This window comes from Salmo salar, chromosome 27 (genome assembly GCF_965601325.2).
Source record: "Salmo salar chromosome 27, fSalSal1, whole genome shotgun sequence".
Taxonomy (NCBI): domain Eukaryota; kingdom Metazoa; phylum Chordata; class Actinopteri; order Salmoniformes; family Salmonidae; genus Salmo; species Salmo salar.
The window spans coordinates 19,286,449-19,308,191 of NC_138317.1; the positions used below are offsets into that span (position 1 = coordinate 19,286,449).

Consider the following 21,743-nt stretch of genomic DNA (forward strand, 5'->3'; position numbering starts at 1 on the left):
ATTTCAGCTTTTCATTTGAAAACATAATTCCACTTTGACATTATGTGGTATTGTGTGTAGATCAGTGACAAAATCATATACATTTTAAATTCAGGCTCAAACACAAAATGTAGAAAAAGTAAATGGGTGTGAATACCTTCTGAAGGCACTGTACGTGAGCAATAACTTGTTGTAGTGTGACATTGTCACATGGGAAAATCCATATGGGAAAAATGTATGGGATGGAGGAATGAAAGAGTGAAAACATAACTGCCATTGCTGCACATCTATTACACATTATCCAACTCTAGGGACATCGACCTTCAAGAAAATCACTATGAGACATTGTCACCCAGAGTGAGCCCAACCCCTATATAAATCCCAGTACAATGAATGATAGACTGTCTCATGCACTTGTATCGACAGCCCACACAATGACTGTCACTCAGGCCATTGTACCGACAGCCCACACAGTGGCAGCTTCTTAACGTTTCCTCTTCACATGAAGTGGGACCCTGTATGCTGCGGTGCCCTACGTGCGCCCTCTCCCCGTCTCCCTCCTCCTCTCTGTGGTTGAATTAGTCCGGTTCTGACGTACAGAGCTCGTTGAGCCCCCACGGACCGCTGATTGCAAAGTGCAGCTGACGGCAATGCTGCCTGCCACTTCCTGTGCTTGATGATGTCTGAGGGCACGTTGAATTGGATGAAGAACATCATCCCGCTGGGCTATTATTCCTTTAGAGACATGACGTCAGTCAACCACATTGACGCTAAGTCGAAAGACCAGAGGGAAAGAATCACGTGTTTGACCCAGACAGACTATTCTTCCCTGCTCCTCTTTCAGAGGAACACCATTGATGTCAATGGGTTTCCAAGAACAGGAAGGTACTTGTGACATTTGTAGAGTCAGGAGGTGAGGTGGCTCTATAAAGCCAGTGTCTCTCAGACTTGCAGAGAAAGGTTGTTCACATTTCTCTGTAATGACTGAAGAGGTGCCTACATGAGTTACTTTTAAAAATGGGACTGAAAGGGTCCGTCTGCCCCTCTACCTCCCTGCATACTAGACATGTGAATCCAGTCTCCCATCTTAAAAAGTGCATGAATGTTCAAGGATAAATCTAAAAACAAAGTTGTACTCATTGTCCAGGCCTGTTTGTCTTGTTAATGGAATCTTCACGCCTTTATAATTGAAAAGAGAAGACTGGTAATGGTCTTCCATCTTTAGAAGGCTGGGTCATGTTAGCGATTCGAACCAAACCTCATTTCAGTCAGTAGGAACTCTGATAGCACCACTTGATTGAACGCCAGCGAAGTGCTTAGCTAGACCAAACTGAAACCACGGCTGTAGTGACAGGATTTTAATGGAACAACAAGCTAGTGATATCTGTCTTATGTATGTGTTCATCAAATCAGTAACACCTGGTAATTGTACAGCTTTACTCGGTCACTGTGGTCTTCACGGTGCAAGCCAGAACTAGCCCTGTACAGATTCAATAGCCCAAGACACTCCGGCTGATGCTCCGTTACACTAGAATGCATTTTGCAATCCAAATGACAGTTTAATATCTCTAAGAGGCTAGTGTAATAGCATCTATGCCCATTAGGGACCAGAATATGCTAATGCTAAAGCTAAGAAAAGCAATAAAGAAACAGCTTAGGCTATTCTCTGTTCGGAATTCGTTAAGGGACTGATTAAATTCAGGACAGAATATGTACTGTAGGTTACAAGGCTCTCTGGGTTCAACACTTAAAGGAAAACTCCACCCCAAAACGATATTTTGGTATTTGTTTCATTAGAAACAAAATACCAAAACATGCTAAACATTTTGGGGCTATATCAACAATTGACTTATGAAACAAATGCCAAAAGATAGTTTTGGGGTGAAACTTTACTTTAAGTGGGCCTAATATTAATTATGGTTTAGCTCGCTAGAGAGACTTCATAATCTAGATGTACAGTGATGGAGTCTTCTAGCCTGTGTAATAGGCTAATAGGGATGACCAGAGACACAATACTGTATGACTGTATAATGATAGGGATGACCAGAGACACAATACAGTATGACTGTATAATGATAAGGATGAACAGAGAAAATACAGTATGACTATAATGATAGGGATGAACAGAGAGACAATACAGTATGACTGTATAATGATAGGGATGAACGGAGAGACAATACAGTATGACTGTATAATGAATGATAAGGATGAACAGTGAGACAATACAGTATGACTGTATAATGATAGGGAATAACAGAGAGACAATACAGTATGACTGTATAATGATAGGGATGAACAGAGACAATACATTATGACTGTATAATGATAGGGATGAACAGAGAGACAATACAGTATGACTGTATAATGATAGGGATGAACAGAGAGACAATACAGTATGACTGTATAATGATAGGGATGAACAGAGAACCATAGTATTGATTCACCATCCCATTACACCTTTCTCTCTGCTAGATGTTGAGGTTAAATGTGTTGATCAGATGATGTTACTGGAACAGTTAGAAGTGCCAAAATATTTTCTCCCCTCATTCCAGCATGTTTCTTCCCTACATGGCCTTAGTCCCAAATTGGCCCTTGGGGCTCTGGTCAAAAGTAGTGTACTATAAAGGGAATAAGGTGCCATTAAGGATGCATCCACAGCATTCATCAACACAGCTATGCCTTCTCCATTTGAAACCTGATACCATAATGGAACATTGTGTTGAAATACAGCAGAATGGCCTTACTGAAGAGCTCAGTGACTTTCAATGTGGCACAGTCATAGGATGCCACCTTTCCAACAAGTCAGTTTGTCAAATTTCTGCCCTGCTAGAGCTTCCCCGGTCAACTGTAAGTGCTGTTATTGTGAAATGGAAATGCCTAGGAGCAACAACGGCTCAGCCGTGAAGCGGTAGGCCACACAAGCTCACAGAACCCTAAGATCACCATGCGCAATGCCAAGCGTCAGCTGGAGTGGTGTAAAGCTCGCCGCCATTGGACTCTGGAGCAGTGGAAACTCGTTCTCTGGAGTGATGAATCATACTTGACCATCTGGCAGTCCGACAAACAAATCTGGGTTTGGCGGATGCCAGAAGAACACTAGCTGCCCCAATGCATCAATTCACCATAAAGTTTGGTGGAGAAGGAATAATGGTCTGGGGCTGTTTTTCACGGTTCAGGCTCCTTAGTTCCAGTGAAGGGAAATCTTAACACTACAGCATCAATGACATTTCTAGATGATTCTGTGCTTCCAACTTTGTGGCAACAGTTTGGGGAAGGCTTTCCTGGTTTAGCATAACAATGCCCCTGTGCACAAAGCGAGGTCCATACAGAAATGGATTGTCGAGATCGGTGTGGAAGAACTTGACTGGCCTGCACAGTGCCCTGACCTCAACTCCATTGAACACCTTTGGGATGAATTGGAACGCCGACTGCGAGCCAGGCCCAATTGCCCAACATCAATCTGACCTCACTAATTCTCGTGGCTGAATGTTCCATGCAGCAATGTTCCAACAGCTAGTGGAAAGCCTTCCCAGAAGAGTGGAGGCTGTAACAGCAGCAAACGGGGGACCAACTCCATATTAATGATTTTGAAATGAACATGTGTCCACGTAGTGTAGTTTCCAACCATAACGGTTCCCCAATGATGACTGTGGATCGGTGTCAATGCGGTCATATGTTAGTCACCTGCGATACCTCAGACAGTACTGGCACTATTTTGTCAAAACTCAGGTGAATGATGAGTCTTGTCAAAGATCTGGAATTTACAAAATGACACAGATTGGCCCAAAGTAGGAGCTATAGTAATTAACTGAAAATGTGTTAGTCACACGCAATATCTCAATTGTCCTTTTTGTTGGGGGCCGACATGTTTGCGGTTGCCTTGTTTAAATGTGATTTGACTCAGTGAGCAACAACCATTATACTGTGCTCTTCTTCTTGAGGTTTCCTAACAAAGACAAACACACTTGCAATGATATTAGCAGCTTTTTCCTTTGCAAATGATTATCTACTTAGCGAAGGAAAAATCACTTGACTTGAGTGAAACATTTTTACTTTAGGCAGTTTTTTTTTTGCTCCTCTTGTTTGTTTGGCCTCAGAATCCAACGAAGCAGACAAGAGACTTAACACCCTGGCAGAGAGTACACAGTTCCTCTCTCTCAGTAATCCAGTCTATCTGATAATGTTGGTGAACAAGCCAACTGTTTTATTCTGCCAAACGAGCAATAAAACAGCCGAATAAACAGATACCTGAAATGACCTGGACCAGTGAACCAGGAGGTGGGAGATGGTTGAGGTGTTTGAGATGATTATGGACCAGGGGGACAGGCTCTTATGTGTTTGAGGTGTGAACCGGGCTCAGGTTCTGATGCATTTGAGAGGTGATCATCATGACATAATGAGTCTGACATGGCTGGCCCTGTAGTGCTGCTCTGATCTGACCTGCTGCATCAACAGGCTATGGGGAAGATCCAGAAGATCCCTCCCCTCTGACCTTCTCCTCCAATGGCCTTAGAGAAGGAGGCGAGGAGTATGCAATTGATATTCTTCCTATATTGACGGAAACCTGACCTCTGACACGGCAGTCAATATGTTTCAAACAAATTATATGATCCATCTGCGTTGTGTTCCACCTATGGCTTTACCACACCACTCAGACTTCAATTAACATAAACAGTATAAACAGTACGGCTGGGAATTGCCAGGGACCTCATGATACAATATTATCACGATACTTTGGTGCCAATACAATACAAATGTATGTATTGCAAATCTATATGTATTGCGATACGATACTGTGATTGCGATTCACATTCATTTCCAAAAGTTCCAACTAGAGGTCGACCGATTAATCGGCATGGCCGATTAATTAGAGCCGATTGGAAGTTTTCATAACAATCGGTAATCGGCATTAAGGCCGATTACATTGCACTCCATGAGGAGACTGCGTGGCAGGCTGACCACCTGTTACGCGAGTGTAGCAAGGAGCCAAGGTTGCTAGCTAGCATTAAACTTATCTTATAAAAAACAATCAATCAATCTGAACATAATCACTAGTTAACTACACATGGTTGATGATATTAGTAGTTTAACTAGCTTGTCCTGCATTGCAAATAAATTAACAGGCACCGTATTGATTATCATCGAATCACAGCCTACTTCGCCAAACGGGTGATGATTTAACAAGCACATTCGCGAAAAAAGCACTGTCGTTGCACCAATGTACCTAACCATAAACATCAATTCCTTTCTTAAAATCAATACACAAGTATATATTTTTTAAACCTGCATATTTAGTTAAAAGAAATTCATGTTAGCAGGAAATATTAAATAGGGAAATTGTGTCACTTCTCTTGCCTTTTGTGCAAGCAGAGTCAGGGTATATGCAGCAGTTTGGCTGCCTGGCTCGTTGCGAACTGTGTGAAGACCATTTCTTGCCAGAATTTAACATAATTATGACATAACATTGATTATTGTGTGCAATGTAACAGCAATATTTAGACTTATGGATGCCACCCGTTAGATAAAATACTGAACTGTTCCGTATTCCACTGAAAGAATAAAACGTTTTGTTTTCGAAATGATAGTTTACGGATTTGACCATATTAACTTCACTAGGGTTGGGGGCAGCATTCGGAATTTTGGATGAAAAGCGTGACCAAAGTAAACTGCCTGCTACTTAGGCCCAGAAGCTAGGACATGCATATAATTGGTAGATTTGGATAGAAAACACTCTAAAGTTTCCAAAACTGTTAAAATAATATCTGTGAGTATAAAAGAACTGATATGGCAGATGAAAACCTGAGGAAAATCCATCCAGGAAGTACTATTATTTTGAAAGGCTGTTTTTCCATTGAAAGCCTATCCATCATACAAAGACTTAGGACCCAGTTCACGATCTCTATGGATTCTTCTACATGTGGCCAGTCTTTAGGCATTGTTTCAGGCTTTTACTCTGAAAAATGAGGGAGATACAGCACTTTCAATGAGTGGACAGTGGAAATTTCCAGACATGAGTCCAGCACGCAATCGGGAGTGCGCCTTTCTCGTTTCTCCTTTTCTATTGACAAAGCTTTTGTCCGGTTGAAATATTATTGTTTATTTATGACAAAAACAACCTGAGGATTGATTTTAAACATCGTTGACATTGTTTCTGCGAACTTTTATTGTACTTTTTTGATTTTTCGTCTGTCTGTTGTGACCGCGCTTTGTTCCAATGGATTGCTGAACAAAACGGAAGTTTTTGGACATAAAGAGGGACATTATTGAACAAAACAAACCTTTATTGTGTAACATGGAGTCTTCGGAGTGCAACCATATGAAGATCAAAGGTAAGTGATACATTTTATCGCTATTTCTGACTTTTGTTAGTCCTCTTCTTGGCTGCTAACTGTTTGTAATGATTTGTCTGCTGGGCGCTGTGCTCAGATAAATCGCATGGTTTGCTTTCGCCGTAAAGCCTTTATGAAATCTGACACAGCGGTTGGATTAACAAGAGGTTTATCTTTAAGCTGGTGTATAACATTTGTATCTTTTATGTATGTTTATTATGAGAATTTCTGTTTTGTTGAGTTTCACGCTCTGCAATTTCACCGGATGTTGTTTGAGACAGTAGATTATTGAACAAAACGCACTAACAAAACTGAGGTTTTTGGATATAAACATGGACTTTATCGAACAAAACGAATAAGAAAATGTATTTAACCTTTATTTAACCAGGTAGGCCAGTTGAGAACAAGTTATCATTTACAACTGCGACCTGGCCAAGATGAAGCAAAGCAGTGCGACAAAAACAACACAGAGGTACACATGGGATAAACAAAGAAAGTCAATAACACAATAGAAAATCTGTATACAGTGTGTGCAAATTAAGTAAGGAGGTAAGGCAATAAATAGGCCATAGTGGCTAAGAAATTACAATTTATCAATTAACACTGGAGTGATAGATGTGCAGATGATGATGTGCAAGTAGAAATACAGGTGTGCAAAAGAGCAAACAAAAAATAAAATAAATAAATATGGGGATGAGGTAGGTAGTTGGTTGGATGGGCTATTTACAGATGGCCTGTGTACAGCGATCGGTAAGCTGCCCTGACAGCCGATGCTTGAAGTTAGTGAGGGAGATAGAAGTCTCCAACTTCAGTGATTTTTGCAATTCGTTCCAGTCATTGGCAGCAGAGAACTGGAAGGAAAGGCGGCCAAAGAAGGTGTTGGCTTTGGGGATGACCAGTGAAATATACCTGCTGGAGCGCGTGCTGCTATGGTGACCAGTGAGCTGAGATAAGGCGGAGCTTTACCTAGCAAAGACTTATAGATGACCTGGAGCCAGTGAGTTTGGCAACGAATATGTAGCGAGGACCAGCCAACAAGAGCATACAGGTCGCAATGGTGGGTAGTATTTGGGGCTGTGGCGACAAAACGGATGGCACTGATCGACTGCATCCAATTTGCTGAGTAGCGTGTTGGAGGCTATTTTGTAAATGAAATTGCCGAAGTCAAGGATCAGCAGGATAGTCAGTTTTACGAGGGTATGTTTGGCAGCATGAGTGAAGGAGGCTTTGTTGCGAAATAGGAAGCCGAGTTTAGATTTAATTTTGGATTTGAGATGCTTAATAGGAGTTTGGAAGGAGAGTTTACAGTCTAGCCAGACACCTAGGTATTTATAGTTGTCCACATATTCTAAGTCAGAACCGTCCAGAGTAGTGATGCTGGTCGGGCGGGCGGGTGCGGGCAGCGATTGGTTGAAGAGCATGCATTTAGTTTTACTTGCATTTAAGAGCAGTTGGAGGCCACGGAAGGAGTGTTGTATGGCATTGAAGCTCGTTTGGAGGTTTGTTAACACAGTATCCAAAGAAGGGCCAGATGTATACAGAATGGTGTTGTCTGCGTAGAGGTGGATCAAGGAATCACCCGCAGCAAGAGCGACATCATTGATATATACAGAGAAAAGAGTCGGCCCGAGAATTGAACCCTTTGGCACCCCCATAGAGACTGCCAGAGGTCCGGACAACAGGCCCTCCAATATCTGAGAAGTAGTTGGTGAACCAGGCGAGGCAGTCATTTGAGAAACCAAGGCTGTTGAGTCTGCCGATAAGAATGTGGTGATTGACAGAATCGAAAGCCTTGGCCAGGTCGATGAAGACGGCTGCACAGTACTGTTTTTTATCGATGGTGGTTATGATATCATTTAGGACCCTGAGCGTGGCTGAGGTAAACCGGTGACCAACTCGGAAACCGGATTGCATAGCGGAGAAGGTACGGTGGGATTCGAGATAGTTGGTAATCTGTTTGTTCACTTGGCTTTCGAAAAGTTTTGAAAGGCAGGGCAGGATGGATATAGGTCTCTAACAGTTTGGGTCTAGAGTGTCTCCCCCTTTGAATAGGGGCATGACCGTGGCCGCTTTCCAATCTTTAGGAATCTCAGACGATACGAAAGAGGTTGGAACAGACTAGTAATAAGGGTTGCGACAATGGCGGCGGACAATTTTTTGTTTTGTAGGGATCCAGATTTTGCTGCTCAGCTGCCTGGATTTGGGTGAAGGAGCAGCTGGGGGTGGTAGCCAGGTGGAAAGCGTGGCCAGCCGTAGAGAAATGCTTATTGAAATTATCGATTATCGTGGATTTACCGGTGGTGACAGTGTTTCCTAGCCTCAGTGCAGAGGGCAGCTAAGAGGAGGTGCTCTTATTCTCCATGGACTTTACAGTATCTCAAAACTTTTTGGAATTAGTGCTGCAGGATGCACATTTCTGTTTGAAAAAGCTAGCCTTTGCTTTCCTAACTGACTGTGTATATTGGTCCCTGAAAAGTTGCATATCGCGGGAACTATTTGAAGCTAGTGCAGTGCGCCACAGGATGTTTTTATGCTGGTCAAGGGCAGTCAGGTCTGGAGTGAACCAAGGGCTATATCTGTTCTTAGTTTAATGTTTTTGGAAAAGGGCATGCTTATTTAAGATGGTGAGGAAGACAATTTTGAAGAACAACCAGGCATCCTCTACTGACGGGATGAGGTCAATATCCTTCCAGGATACCCGGGCCAGGTCGATTAGAAAGGCCTGCTCACAGAAATGTTTTAGGGAGCGTTTGACAGTGATGAGGGGTGGTCGTTTGACCGCGGTCCCATAACAGACGCAGGCAATGAGATCCTGGCTGAAAACAGCAGAGGTGCATTTAGAGGGCAATTTGGTCAGGATGATATCTATGAGGGTGCCCATGTTTACGGATTTGGGGTTGTACCTGGTAGGTTCCTTGATAATTTGTGTGAGATTGAGGGCATCTAGCTTAGATTGTAGGACGGCCGGGGTGTTAAGCATACCAGTTTAGGTCACCTAACAGTACGAACTCTGACGATAGATGGGGGGCAATCAATTCACATATGGTGTCCAGGGCACGGCTGGGAGCTGAGTGGGGTCTATAACAAGCAGCAACAGTGAGAAACTTATTTCTGGAGAGATGTATTCTTAAAAAGTAGTAGCTCTTACTGTTTGGGCACAGACCTGGATAGTAGGACAGAACTCTGCAGGCTCTCTCTACAGTAGATTGCAACTCCGCCCCCTTTAGCAGTTCTATCTTTACGGAAACTGTTGTAATTGGGGATGTAAATTTCAGAATTCTTCGTGGCCTTCCTAAGCCAGGATTCAGACACTGCTAGGACATCAGGGTTGGCGGAGTGTGCTAAAGCAGTGGGTAAAACAAACTTAGGGAGGAGGCTTCTGATGTTAAAAGGAGCAGACTTCTGGGCGTGGTAGGATAGAGTCAGGGCATAATGCACAGACAAGAGCATGGTAGGATGCGAGTGCAGTGGAGGTATACCTAGGCATTGAGTGACGATGAGAGAGGCTGCATCTCTTGAAGCGCCAGTTAAGCTAGGTGCGGTCTCCGAATGTGTGGGGGGTGGGGCAAGGGAGGTAACCGAGGCATGTAGAGCGGGACTAGGGGCTCCGCAGTAATACAAAACAATGAGAGCTACCCTAAACAACAGTATACAAGGAATATTGACATTAGAGGGGAGGCATAAAGCAATCACAGGTGTTGTTTGGGAGGGCTAAGACAATGGGTAAATAGCTAAGACAACAACAACGGGTAAATGGCGATGAACAGGCAGAGAGGGTCAGTTAGCTACACACAGGGCCCGAGTTCAAGGCTGGGGCCGACAGATAAACAAAATGAAGTACCGTGTTAATGAACAGTCCAGTAGGCATCAGCTGCGTAGCCGAGTGATCATAGGGTCCAATAAGCAGCAATGGATGAAACAGGGAGCAGCTCGGCAGTCGTCACTACGCTAGGCAAGTGGGAGACACAGCGCTCAGAGAGTTAGCGGGCCGGGTCTAGTAGCTGGGTCCTCACCGACATCAACGACACAGAGGCCGGTTGAGAGCACAACGGCCGAATTACGTCAGCAGACCAGTCGTGATGGATCGGCGGGGCTCCGTGTCGACAAAGGGTCCAGGCCAGTTGGCAAGAGAGGTATTGTAGTTGGTGTACTTTGTTTGCTAGCCGGGGGAATGGGCCTAGCTCGAGGCTAACTGGTGCTTGCTTCTGGACAAGGGCGTTGGTCACGATAGCCACTCGGTAGCAGCTAGCTAGCTGCAATGATCCGGTGTAATGGTCCAGGGTTTGCGGCAGAAATCCGGTGATGTAGTAGGGGAAAAAAGCGGTCCGATATGCTCAGGGCTGATATTGCGCTGTACAGACTGGCAGATATTATCCGGGCTAAAGCGGCTGGTTACTGTGCTAAAAGGTAAAGACTGCTAGCAGTGGCTAACAATGACTAAATAGCTAGTAGCTAATTAGCTGGCTAGCTGCTGAATGCCAGCTTCTGATGGAGGTTCCAGTTATAAGGTCTAAAGAAATAGCAGATCCGGACCACATTGGGTGAGGCGGGTTGCGGGAAGGTATATTTAATTCAAAAATGGAAAAAGAGTTTGAAATGTATACAGAAAAGCGAAAAATGCTGAATTTTTACACGGGACAAAAACAAACATGTCTTGCTGCTACGCCATCTTGAGAAAAAAAAATGTTTGTAATTTAGCCTAGCCCAATTTGGCTACATCATGCTGGATATCAAAAAAGCATATTTCTACAATTAGGCCAAGGCTATTACACAGAAGAACAGTTTACCAATTACATTAAAGGTGTGTTTCTGTAAAGAGGATAAGCCCTGCTTGGACATGAGCGGCTATAATAACTGGACTCCAGAGAAAGTCTGCAGAATGAGATGAAGACTTGTGTTGTCGGGCCACAGATAACTGTTGACTCGAGACACTTCAGAGATGTTCTGCGCTTCCCCAAACAGAGTTGATTCTCTATTATTAATTAAATTAATTTTTAAAAATCTGATCAAAATTCAATGAAGCAAAGTTCAGCGTAAGGTTTTGTAACTCTAATTACATAATATCCAAGGCCATGGATTAATGATGTAATTCTGTTCAAATAAATCATAATATAGTTTGATCAGGCTGCAACTCAACGAGCAGAGTATTGACGTTAATAAATTAAACACAGACTGGTCCTCTATTAGTTCAGGTCTCTGATCTGATTTCCTCGCATTGCATCAAACGGATGAAGCTGTAACTGAACTTGATGTTTCTTTGTAGGCAAGAGTTCAGCAGAGGACAAACCATGAATACCTATACCAGCCTCTATTCACATAGGATACAAAAAGCTTACCCCGAATCTGAGAGGACCACAAATAAGGATAATGCTCTATGCTCCAAAACAACGACATGCCCTTCCCCAGCCGCACCACTTGGCTTACCAAACAAAGTGGCAAGTCAGGCTGTTGATGTTTGTTGCAATGATTGACAGACTTAGTCATTTAAAAACTGTGCTTTTACCAGACAGGTAGGTGCTCGGGTAGGTATGCAGGTAGACCAATTTGTCAGGGCATGGACCCTACAAGGTGTCGAAAGCATGGGCCAGCATTCCACAGGAATTTAGGTGGACTAACATTCTTGATACACACGGGAAACTGTTGAGCGTGAAAAACCCTGCAGCATTGCAGTTCTTGACAGAAACCGGTGTGCCTGGCACCTACTACCATACACCATTCAATGGCACACATACACAATCCATGTCTCAAGGCTTAAAAATCCTTCTTTAACCTGTCTCCTCCCCTTCATCTACACGGATTGAAGTGGATTTAACAAATGACATCAATAAGGGATCATAGTCTTCACCTGGATTCACCTAGTCAGTCTGTAAAAGAGCAGGTGTTCTTAATGTTTTGTATACTCATATACCGTGCCTTCAGAAAGTATCCATACCACTTGACTTATTGCACATTTTGTTGTGTTACAGCTTGAATTCAAAATGAATTACATTTCTCACCCATCTACACACAATATCCCATAATGACAAAGTAAAAACATGTTTTTATAAAACGTCAAATTTATTGAAAATGAAATATAGAAATCTCTCATTTACATAAGTATTCACACCCCTGAGTCAAGACATGTTAGAATCACCTTTGGCAGCGATTACAGCTGTGAGTCTTTCTCGGTAAGTCTAAGAGTTTTGCACACCTGGATTGTACAATATTTGCACATTATTATTTTGAAAGTTCTTCAAGCTCTCTCAAGTTGGTTGTTGATTATTGCTAGATTGCTATAGATTTTCAAGTTGCTTTAAGTCAAAACTATAAACTAGGCCACTCAGGAACATTCAATGTCGTTTTGGTAAGTAACTCCAGTGTATATTTGGCCTTGAATTTGTCTCCCAGTCTGTTGGAAAGCAGACTGAACCAGGTTTTCCTCTAGGATTTTGTCTGTGCTTAGCTCTATTCCGTGTCTTTATATCCTAAAAAAAAACTCCCTAGTCCTTGCTGATTACATGCATACCCATAACATGATGCAGCCACCACCATGGTTGATAAAAATAGTGGTACTCAATGATGTGTTGTGTTGGATTTGCCCCAAACATAACACGTTGAATTCAGGACTTAAAAGTTATCTTTGCAGTATTACTTTAGAGCCTTGTTGCAAACAGGATGCATGTTGTTTTGGAATATCTTTTGTCCTTTTCACTCTGTCATTTTGGTTAGTATTATGGAGTAACTACAATGTTATCTCCTATCACAGCCATTCAACTCTAACTGTTTTAAAGTCACCATTTGCCTCATGGTGAAATCCCTGAGTGGTTTCCTTCCTCTCCGGCAACCGAGTCAGGAAGGACGCCTGTATCTTTGTAGTGACCGGGTGGGTAAATTGATACACCATCCAAAGTGAAATTAATAACTTAACGTGGCTCTAAGTAAGGGATATTCAATGTCTGCTTTTTATATTTTTACCCATCTACCAATAGGTGCCCTTCTTTGTGAGGCATTGGAAAACCTCCCTGGTCTTTGTGGTTGAATCTGTGTTTGAAATTTACTGCTCGACTGAGGGACCTTACAGATAATTGTATGTGTGGGGTACAGAGATGGGGTAGTCATTTAAAAAGCATTTTAAACACTATTATTGCACACAGAGTCCATGCGACTTGTTAAGGACATTTTCTTTACTCCTGAACTTATTTAGGCTTGCCATAACAAAGGGTTTGAATACTTATTGACTCAAGATTCATTTGTAAATTGAATTCCACTTTTACATTATGGGGCATTGTGTGTAGGTCAATGACAAAATCTCAGGCTGTTAGACAATAAAATGTGGGAAAAGTCAAGGGGTGTGAATACTTTCCAAAGGCAAAGTAGGTAGTAACTCACCTGCTCTAGCAGCAATGAGGTGCGTGGTTCTGCCAGGGTCTTTAGAGCGGAGCAGGAGGCCCTTTCCTATCTTTGCTCCCAGGGCCTTCGCGTGGTAATTCTCCCTGGTTCTCTCCATGGGGTAATTGGTGGGGTACAGTCCAGAGAACACAATGGTGGTGCCCTCCAGGCTCCGGGCCTTCAGCTCCGGGACGATCTTCCTGATGTCAGGCATCTCTGGGCGTTCCTTCCTGAGGAAGGCGTTGTAGCGGGTGTAGTATTCTCCATGGATACGCTCCAACACCTCTTCTAGGTAGATGAGGTGGTCATCCTTGTCCACGTCCACCTCCTCTTTCTCCTCCTCTTCCTCCTCCTCCATGCTCGGGTCCAGAGACTCCTCCCCCATGGTGACTCCTGACTGTTCACTGTTCTGGGACTCTGTCTCAGCCTCCCTCCGCTCTAAGCGCCCGTTCTCCTGCTCAGGGTCTGGAGGGAAGACAACCTCTGACCCAGCCGTCTCCTCTGAGGTCTCCCCTACTACCGCGGCGCTGTTCTCCCCCTCCTTTCCTCCAGCCCCGCCTGATGGCTTCTCTACTGCTGCCTGCTCTGCCCCTTCCTGTTTGAACTTCTTGGTCTGGCTGGACAGCCCGTCCCTCTCGTTGTCTGATGAGGGGGGTTTACCCGTAAGAGAGTCAGCGTCACTGTCGCTGGACAGGTCAAAGTCCAGGTTGCTGTTGGGCTCATGGAGGTCTGGAGGAGTGGAGGATGGAGGGAGAGGAGTGGAGGATGAGTTCACCCCACCCAGAAGGGGAGCTTCCTCCCCTGAGCCTAATGTCCTGCTGCCATCCTTCCCCTCTCCTTTCCCCTCCGCTTTCATCTCATCTTTCACATTCATCCTGTCGCTCACCTGTGCTGCCGCGCTGGCCTCGGCTCCCTCGCCCTGACCCCGCTCCTCCTCCACAGCCTCGCCACCGTCCGGTTGAGTCCGTTCATTGGCTGCTGCTCCCTGAGTGGCTGAGGGTGCTGTTGACTCCCCCCTCCCTCCATTGTTGTGGTCTTTGGCCCGTTGTTTCTTAAGACCGTTACTCTGCTCCTCTGATGCAGACGACCCCCCAGATGTTCCTGTTTTAGGCCCCGTTGTCCCTGACGTTACTGCTGGTTCTGAGGCCTCTGCTGGTCGGCTGGCCTGGCTGCCTGCTAGGGTAAAACATCACAGGCTGACAATTAGCTTATTAAAACACACTGACATTTTGCCACTTAAAATCACTAGACTAGAAGGTGTCTGTGAATACCTTCCATTGAAGTTGCTTTAGCAGAGAGGTAAAAATACTTGAAAGTACTACTTAAGTACTTTATACAAGTAGTTAATGGTATCTGTACTTTACTATTCATTTTTTTGACAACTTTTCCTTATACTTCACTACATTCCGAAATAAAATAAATGTACTTTTTTACTCTATACATTTTCGCTGACACTCAACATTATTAGTTACATTTTCAATGCTTAGCAGGACAGGAAAATAGTGAAATTCAAGCCCTTATCAAGAGAACATCCTTGGTCATCCCTACTGCCTCTGCTCTGGCGGACTCACTAAACATACATGCTTCATTTGTAACTGATTTCTGAATCTTGGAGTGTGCCCCTGGATATCCGTACATTTTAAAAACAATAAAAATGGTGCCATCTGGTTTGCTTAATATAAAGGAATTTTAAATTATTTCTACTTATAATACTTTAGTTAATTTAAAACCAAATACTTTTACTCAATAGTATTTTACTGGATGACTAACTTTTACTCAAGTAATTTTCTATTAAAAGGTACAGTTGAAGTCAGAAGTGTACATACACCTTAGCCAAATACATTTTTTTTTAAAAATCAGTTTTTCACAATTCCTGACATTTAATCCTAGTAAAAATTCCATTTTAGGTCAGTTAGGATCACCACTTTATTTTCCGAATGATTTATTTCAGATTTTATTTCTTTCATCACATTCCCAGTGGGTCAGAAGTTTACATACACTCAATTAGTATTTGGTAGCATTGCCTTGAAATTGTTTAACTTGGGTCAAATGTTTCAGGTAGCCTTCCACAAGCTTCCCACAATAAGTTGGGTGAATTTTGGCCCATTCCTCCTGACAGAGCTGGTGTAACTGAGTCAGGTTTGTAGGCCTCCTTGCTCGCACACGCTTTTTCAGTTCTGCCCACACATGTTCTATAAGATTGAGGTCAGGGCTTTGTGATGGCTACTCCAATACCTTGACTTTGTTGTCCTTAAGCCAATTTGCCACAACTTTGGAAGTATGCTTGGGGTCATTGTCCATTTGGAAGACCATTTGTGACCAAGCTTCAACTTCCTGACTGATGTCTTGAGATGTTGCTTCAATATATCCCTATAATTTTCCTCCTCATGATGCCATCTATTTTGTGAAGTGCACCAGTCCCTCCTGCAGCAAAGCACCCCCACAACATGATGCTGCCACCCCCTTGCTTCACGGTTGGGATGGTGTTCTTTGGCTTGCAAGCCTCCCCCTTTTTCCTCCAAACATAACGATGGTCATTATGGCCAAACAGTTCTATTTTTGTTTCATCAAACCAGAGGAAATTTCTCAAGTACAATCTTTGTCCCCATGTGCAGTTGCAAACCGTAGTCTGGCTTTTTTTAATGGCGGTTTTGGAGCAGTGGCTTCTTCCTTGCTTCTTCCTTCTTCCTTGCGGCCTTTCAGATTGTGTCGATATAGGACTCGTTTTACTGTGGATAAAGATACTTTTGCATCGGTTTCCTCCAGCATTTTCACAAGGTCCTTTGCTGTTGTTCTGTGATTGACTGGCACTTTTTGCACCAAAGTACGTTCATCTCTAGGAGACAGAATGCGTCTCCTTCCTGAGCGGTATGACGGCTGTGTGGTCCCATGGTGTTTATACTTGCGTACTATTGTTTGTAAAGATGAACGGGGTACCGTCAGGCACTTGGAAATTGCTCCCAAGGATGAACCAGTCTTGTGGAGGTCTACAAATATTTTTCTGAGGTCTTGGCTGATTTCTTTTGATTTTCCCATGATGTCAAGCAAAGAGGCACTGAGTTTGAAGGTAGGCCTTGAAATACATCCACAGGTACACCTCCAATTGACTCAAATGATGTAAATTAGCCTATCAGAAGCTTCTAAAGCCATGACATCATTTTCTGGAATATTCCAAGCTGTTTAAAGGCACAGTCAACTTAGTGTATGTAAACTTCTGACCCACCGGGATTGTGATACAGTGAATAAGTGAAATAATCTGTCTGTAAACAATTGTTGGAAAAATGACTTGTCATGCACAAAGTAGATGTCCTAACCGACTTACCAAAACTATAGTTTGTTAACAAGAAATGTGTGGAGTCGTTGAAAAATGAGTTTTAATGACTCCAACCTAAGTGTATGTAAACTTCCGACTTCAACTGCATCTTTACTTTTACTTAAGTATGACAATTGGGTACTTTTTCCCAACACTGTGTTTTAGGAGGTGTAACTGAATGAAGGCAAATTGAGCTGTGGTCACTGAGGCATTAAACCACAGCATTGAGAACATTATATGCATCAAAACTATGGTTAAAGTGCATGCCTCAAGACAATGTTCTCCATAGCATTTTATCCACTCTGTAAATCTACTCACTATTTTGAAAACATAAATATGCCCATCACTGGGTTTGGCAGCAGAAACCAGTAAATTATAATACATTATTTATAGGAACAGCATGGCGTGAAATACATGTACAATCTGGCTTCTCTACAGCTTCTGTATGATGGGACAGGGTGGGGACTCAGGGTGGTGACAGACCATGGGTGGGGACAGGCAGCTCATTACGGAGCGCAGTTCACAATGCATGTAGACCCATCATGGTAACGTTTTTCTTTTGTGACAGGTAGGCCTACATTTGATGTAGCATAGCCTATGCTACAGTGATATAAAGACCGAATGCACATCTAATTTACACATCTCCAACTGGCTTACAGGAGTGAAGTTGTTTTGGTTTTTGTTAAATTGGAAAGATCATATATATATAAAAATAATCTATGCTTTAAAATCAGAGCAGCCAATAGAACTCAGTTAAACAGTTATTTATTCAGACCCATCCAATTCTAGTTCTATATTATTCAAGGATATCATTAGAATGACAAAGGACAAAGAAACCTATTTAATTTCATTTGAATGCGAGGAAGGAATGAAGCAACGAGAGAGAGAAAGAGGTAGGCTAATAACATTAGGGGAAATATTATGAAAAAGGTATATGCCTCAGCCTACTACTTATACAAATAGGACCTATTATACTTGCAAATTAAAATAACATTCGCTAGCCTATAGTTGTAACTTTGTAGGCCGCATATGCTGCACCGTAATCGCATGTCCTCTCCCTGCTTTATCATAGTTTGAACAATGTGCATAATTCCAGTACGTATAATAGAATACAGTTCACACTAAAAAAAAGATTAGCCTACTGGAGCTAGTTTCATTTATTTACCCAAGAAAGCATATAGCTAGCTACGTCTATGGGCTTATATTTTTATGCCGTAATGTGAAGTAGCCTATATCATATACTGTACACACGTATGTGTGCCATTCAAATCAAATTTTATTTGGCACCGAATACAACAGGAGTAGACCTTACCGTGAAACGATTACTTACAAGCCCTTAACCAACAGTTAAGACAATATTTACAAAATAAACAAATAAAAAAATAAAAAAAAGGTGAATGGGCAAGAAAAAAAGATTTGTGCCTTTGAACGGGGTATGGTAATAGGTGCCAGGCGCACCAGCTTGTATCAAGAACTGCAACGCTACTGGGTTTTTCACGCTCAACAGTTTACTGTGTATAAAGAATGCTCCACCAACCAAAGGACATCCAGCCAATTGACAACTGTGGGAAGCATTGGAGTCAACATGGGCCAGCATCCCTGTGGAACGCTTGACACATTGTAGAGTCCATGCCCAGATGAATTGAGGCTATTCTGGGAGCAAAAGGGGGCGCAACTCAATATTAGGAAGGTGTTCCTAATGTTTAGTATACTCTGTGTGTGTGTACACACAAACTGAACGAAAATATAAACGCAATTTCAACGATTTACAGTTTATATAACGAAATCATTCAATTGAAATCAATTAATTAGGGGCCAATCTATGGATTTCACATGACTGGGCAGGGGTGCAACCATGGGTGGGCTTGGGAGGGCACAGGCCCACCCACTTGGGAGTCAAGCCCACCCACTGGGAAAGCCATGTCCAGCCAATCAATTATTTTTATCCACAAAAGAGTTTTATTAGACAGAAATACTCCTCAGTTTAATCAGATTTCCGGGTGGCTGGTCTCAGACGACCCCACGGGTGAATAAGTCAGATGTGGAGGTCCTGGGCTGGCATGGTTGGACATACTGCCAAAATCTTGTTGGATTTTAGCACCCTTTGCCTTGATGACAAACATTGGAGACAGCTTATGGTAGAGAAATTAACATTAAATTCTCTGGCAACAGCTCTGGTGGACATTCCTGCAGTCAGGATGCCAGTTGCATGCTCCCTCAAATTGAGACATCTGTGGCATTGTGTTGTGTGACAAATTTGCCTTTGATTGTCCCCAGCATAAGGTGCACCTGTGTAATGACCATGCTGGTTAGTCAGCTTCTTGATATGCCACAAACTGTCAGGTGGATGGCATTATCTTGGCAAAGTAGAACAATTTTAGACAAAAGTTTTTTTTGTGCATATGTAAAATGTGTACACAATTGCATTTTATTGACAGGAATTAGAATGCACAGAGATACCATGACAAGATCCTGAAGCCCATTGTCATGTCATTCATCCGCCACCATCACCTCATGTTTCAGCATGATAATGTCGCAAGGATCTGTACACAATTCCTGAAAGCTGAAAACATCCCAGTTCTTCCATGGCCTGCATACTCAGACTTGTCACCCATTAAGCATGTTTGGGATGCTCTCGATCAACGCATACAAAAGCGTGTTCCAGTTCCCGCCAATATCCAGCAACTTTGCACAGCCATTGAAGAGTGGAACAACATTCCAAAGGCCACAATCAACAGCCCAAACAACTCGATGCGAAGGAGATAAATTGCGCTGCATGAGGCAAATGGTGGTCACACCAGATACTGACTGGTTCTGATCCACGCCCCTCTTTTTTATTTGAAGGTATCAGTGACCAACAGACGCATAACTGTGTTCCTAGTCATGTGAAATTCATGGATTAGGGTCTAATTTATTTATTTAATTTGACTGATTTCCTTATATGAACTAAGTCTGTAAAAGCTTTGAAATTGTATTCATAATTTTGTTTAGTGTCTCAAAAGATTTGAAGAGTTTGTCAAATTTTCCTCTTATTCACCAAAAGTCACAATGTGTCATGTTTTGAGGTTCAGAACATTCTCGTGAATGAAACTGATGAAAGTTTTAGTGTGATGCTGCATCATGAGGAGGAGTTTTGTGGCTGACAGTAGTTCACTGTGATCTAATTTGGTTTCGTATGAATCATTTAACCCTCGCTACACAGAGCTGCATTCTGTCAGTCTTAAGACTGGAGGGTGCCATTGGAAAGTGCCACATTTTAGGGGTTTGTTTCATCAGCTGTGGTTATACTGATGTAAAAATCTATGTTGGAATAAGAAGATTAAAACAAGACATTATTGCTGCAGAATTAATTGCACTTTTTCTGTTGTCATAAACAAAGTCAATGGCCCGTGAAAGATTAATCATCGGAAGTTTTACCAAGTATATCCAAACAGTTTGTTCTTTTCTTTGTCGACATTCCACAGCTAATTGCTCTGTATTTATTTTAACTTAGTGAACCTTGATAAACAATCCTTTAAAGAGAAGCATCTCATTTAGGGCCTCAGCGATGCGTTAAATACCACAACAACTTAACGAATTTCTCTCTCTGCATCGGGGTTCCTGCTGATGCAAAACTTGTTGGTGTGATGAGAGAGAGAAAAAAGGAGCCTGAAGAGTGACTTGTATCTGGTTCATCCTGAGATTCTGAAGTAATTTGTCCCAATAAACATGTGGAAGTCATTTCTAAAAATGGCTAAACTTTCTTTCATCTGCTTTGTTTCCATAGAGCCCAACCCTGCTCCTGGATGGGTGAGGTCCCTGCCAACCCAGTCGGCCAGTGAAACCCCCCGCGACCCCTTGGGTCACCCAGAGGAGCATCCCAGAGGGATGTACCAGGAGGTGGCCTTCCTAGCGGGAAACATGGAGAAAGAGCACACCCTTCCACTTCCCCCTGGAGAACCAGCGGGAGGTGGTAACTAAGGGTGTGTTCAGCCGTCATCAACGTGGGCGGGATCAGGTACAATACCAACAGAGTCAAGAGTTCCTGTGTTCATCTCGATAATCAATAGTCCATAATCAGAAGATTTTGGGTGCAAGATTTAAAAGGCATATAATCCAGGCATTGGTCTTGCTGCTGCTAAAGAGCATTATAACTTGAAGAGTATTTCAGTGACTATTGTGCAAAGTCGTTGTGCAGCGGTAACATTGTGTGTTTTCCTCTCACCAGGTACCGTATCCCCTGGTCCGTTCTGGAGGAGTTCCCTCTGACGCGGCTGGGCCGGCTGAGGGGCTGCAGCTCATTGGATGAGATCATGGAGGTGTGTGACGACTACGGGCGCCAGGAGTACTTCTTCGACTAAAGCCTCCACTCTTCTGGAAAGACTTTCCACCAGATGTTAGAACATTACTACAGGCACTTGCTTCCATTCAGCCACAAGAGCATTAGCGAGGTCGGGCACTGATGTTGGGCGATAAAGCCTGGCTTGCAGTCAGATTCAATTCATCCCAAAGGTGTTCAATGGGGTTGAGGTCAGGGCTCTGTGCAGGCCAGTCAAGTTCGTCCACACTGATCTCGACAAACCATTTCTGTATGGACCTCGCTTTGTGCAAGGGGGCATTGTCTTGCTGAAACAGGAAAGGGCCATCCCCAAACTGCCACAAAGTTGGAAGCACAGAATCGTCTTTAATGTCATTGTATGCTGTAGTGTTAAGATTTTCCTTCACTGGAACTAAGGGGCCTAGACCGAACCATTAAAAACAACCCTAGACCATTA

The 21,743-nt window shown here is 43.0% G+C and overlaps 1 protein-coding gene across 4 annotated transcripts in view; it reads right to left on the reverse strand.

Annotated features, from left to right (window-relative positions):
* LOC106588593 (RNA polymerase II subunit A C-terminal domain phosphatase) overlaps window positions 1–21,743 on the reverse strand; it is a 134,702-nt gene that overhangs the window by 101,129 nt on the left and 11,830 nt on the right. For 3 of the 4 annotated variants that reach the window (XM_082970079.1, XM_082970081.1, XM_014177744.3), the window contains one exon: window positions 13,677–14,852. In XM_082970079.1, coding sequence (XP_082826205.1) covers window positions 13,677–14,852 — 1,176 coding nt within the window. The remainder of the gene's footprint in view (window positions 1–13,676; window positions 14,853–21,743) is intronic. The other variant, XM_082970080.1, reaches the window with a different exon arrangement.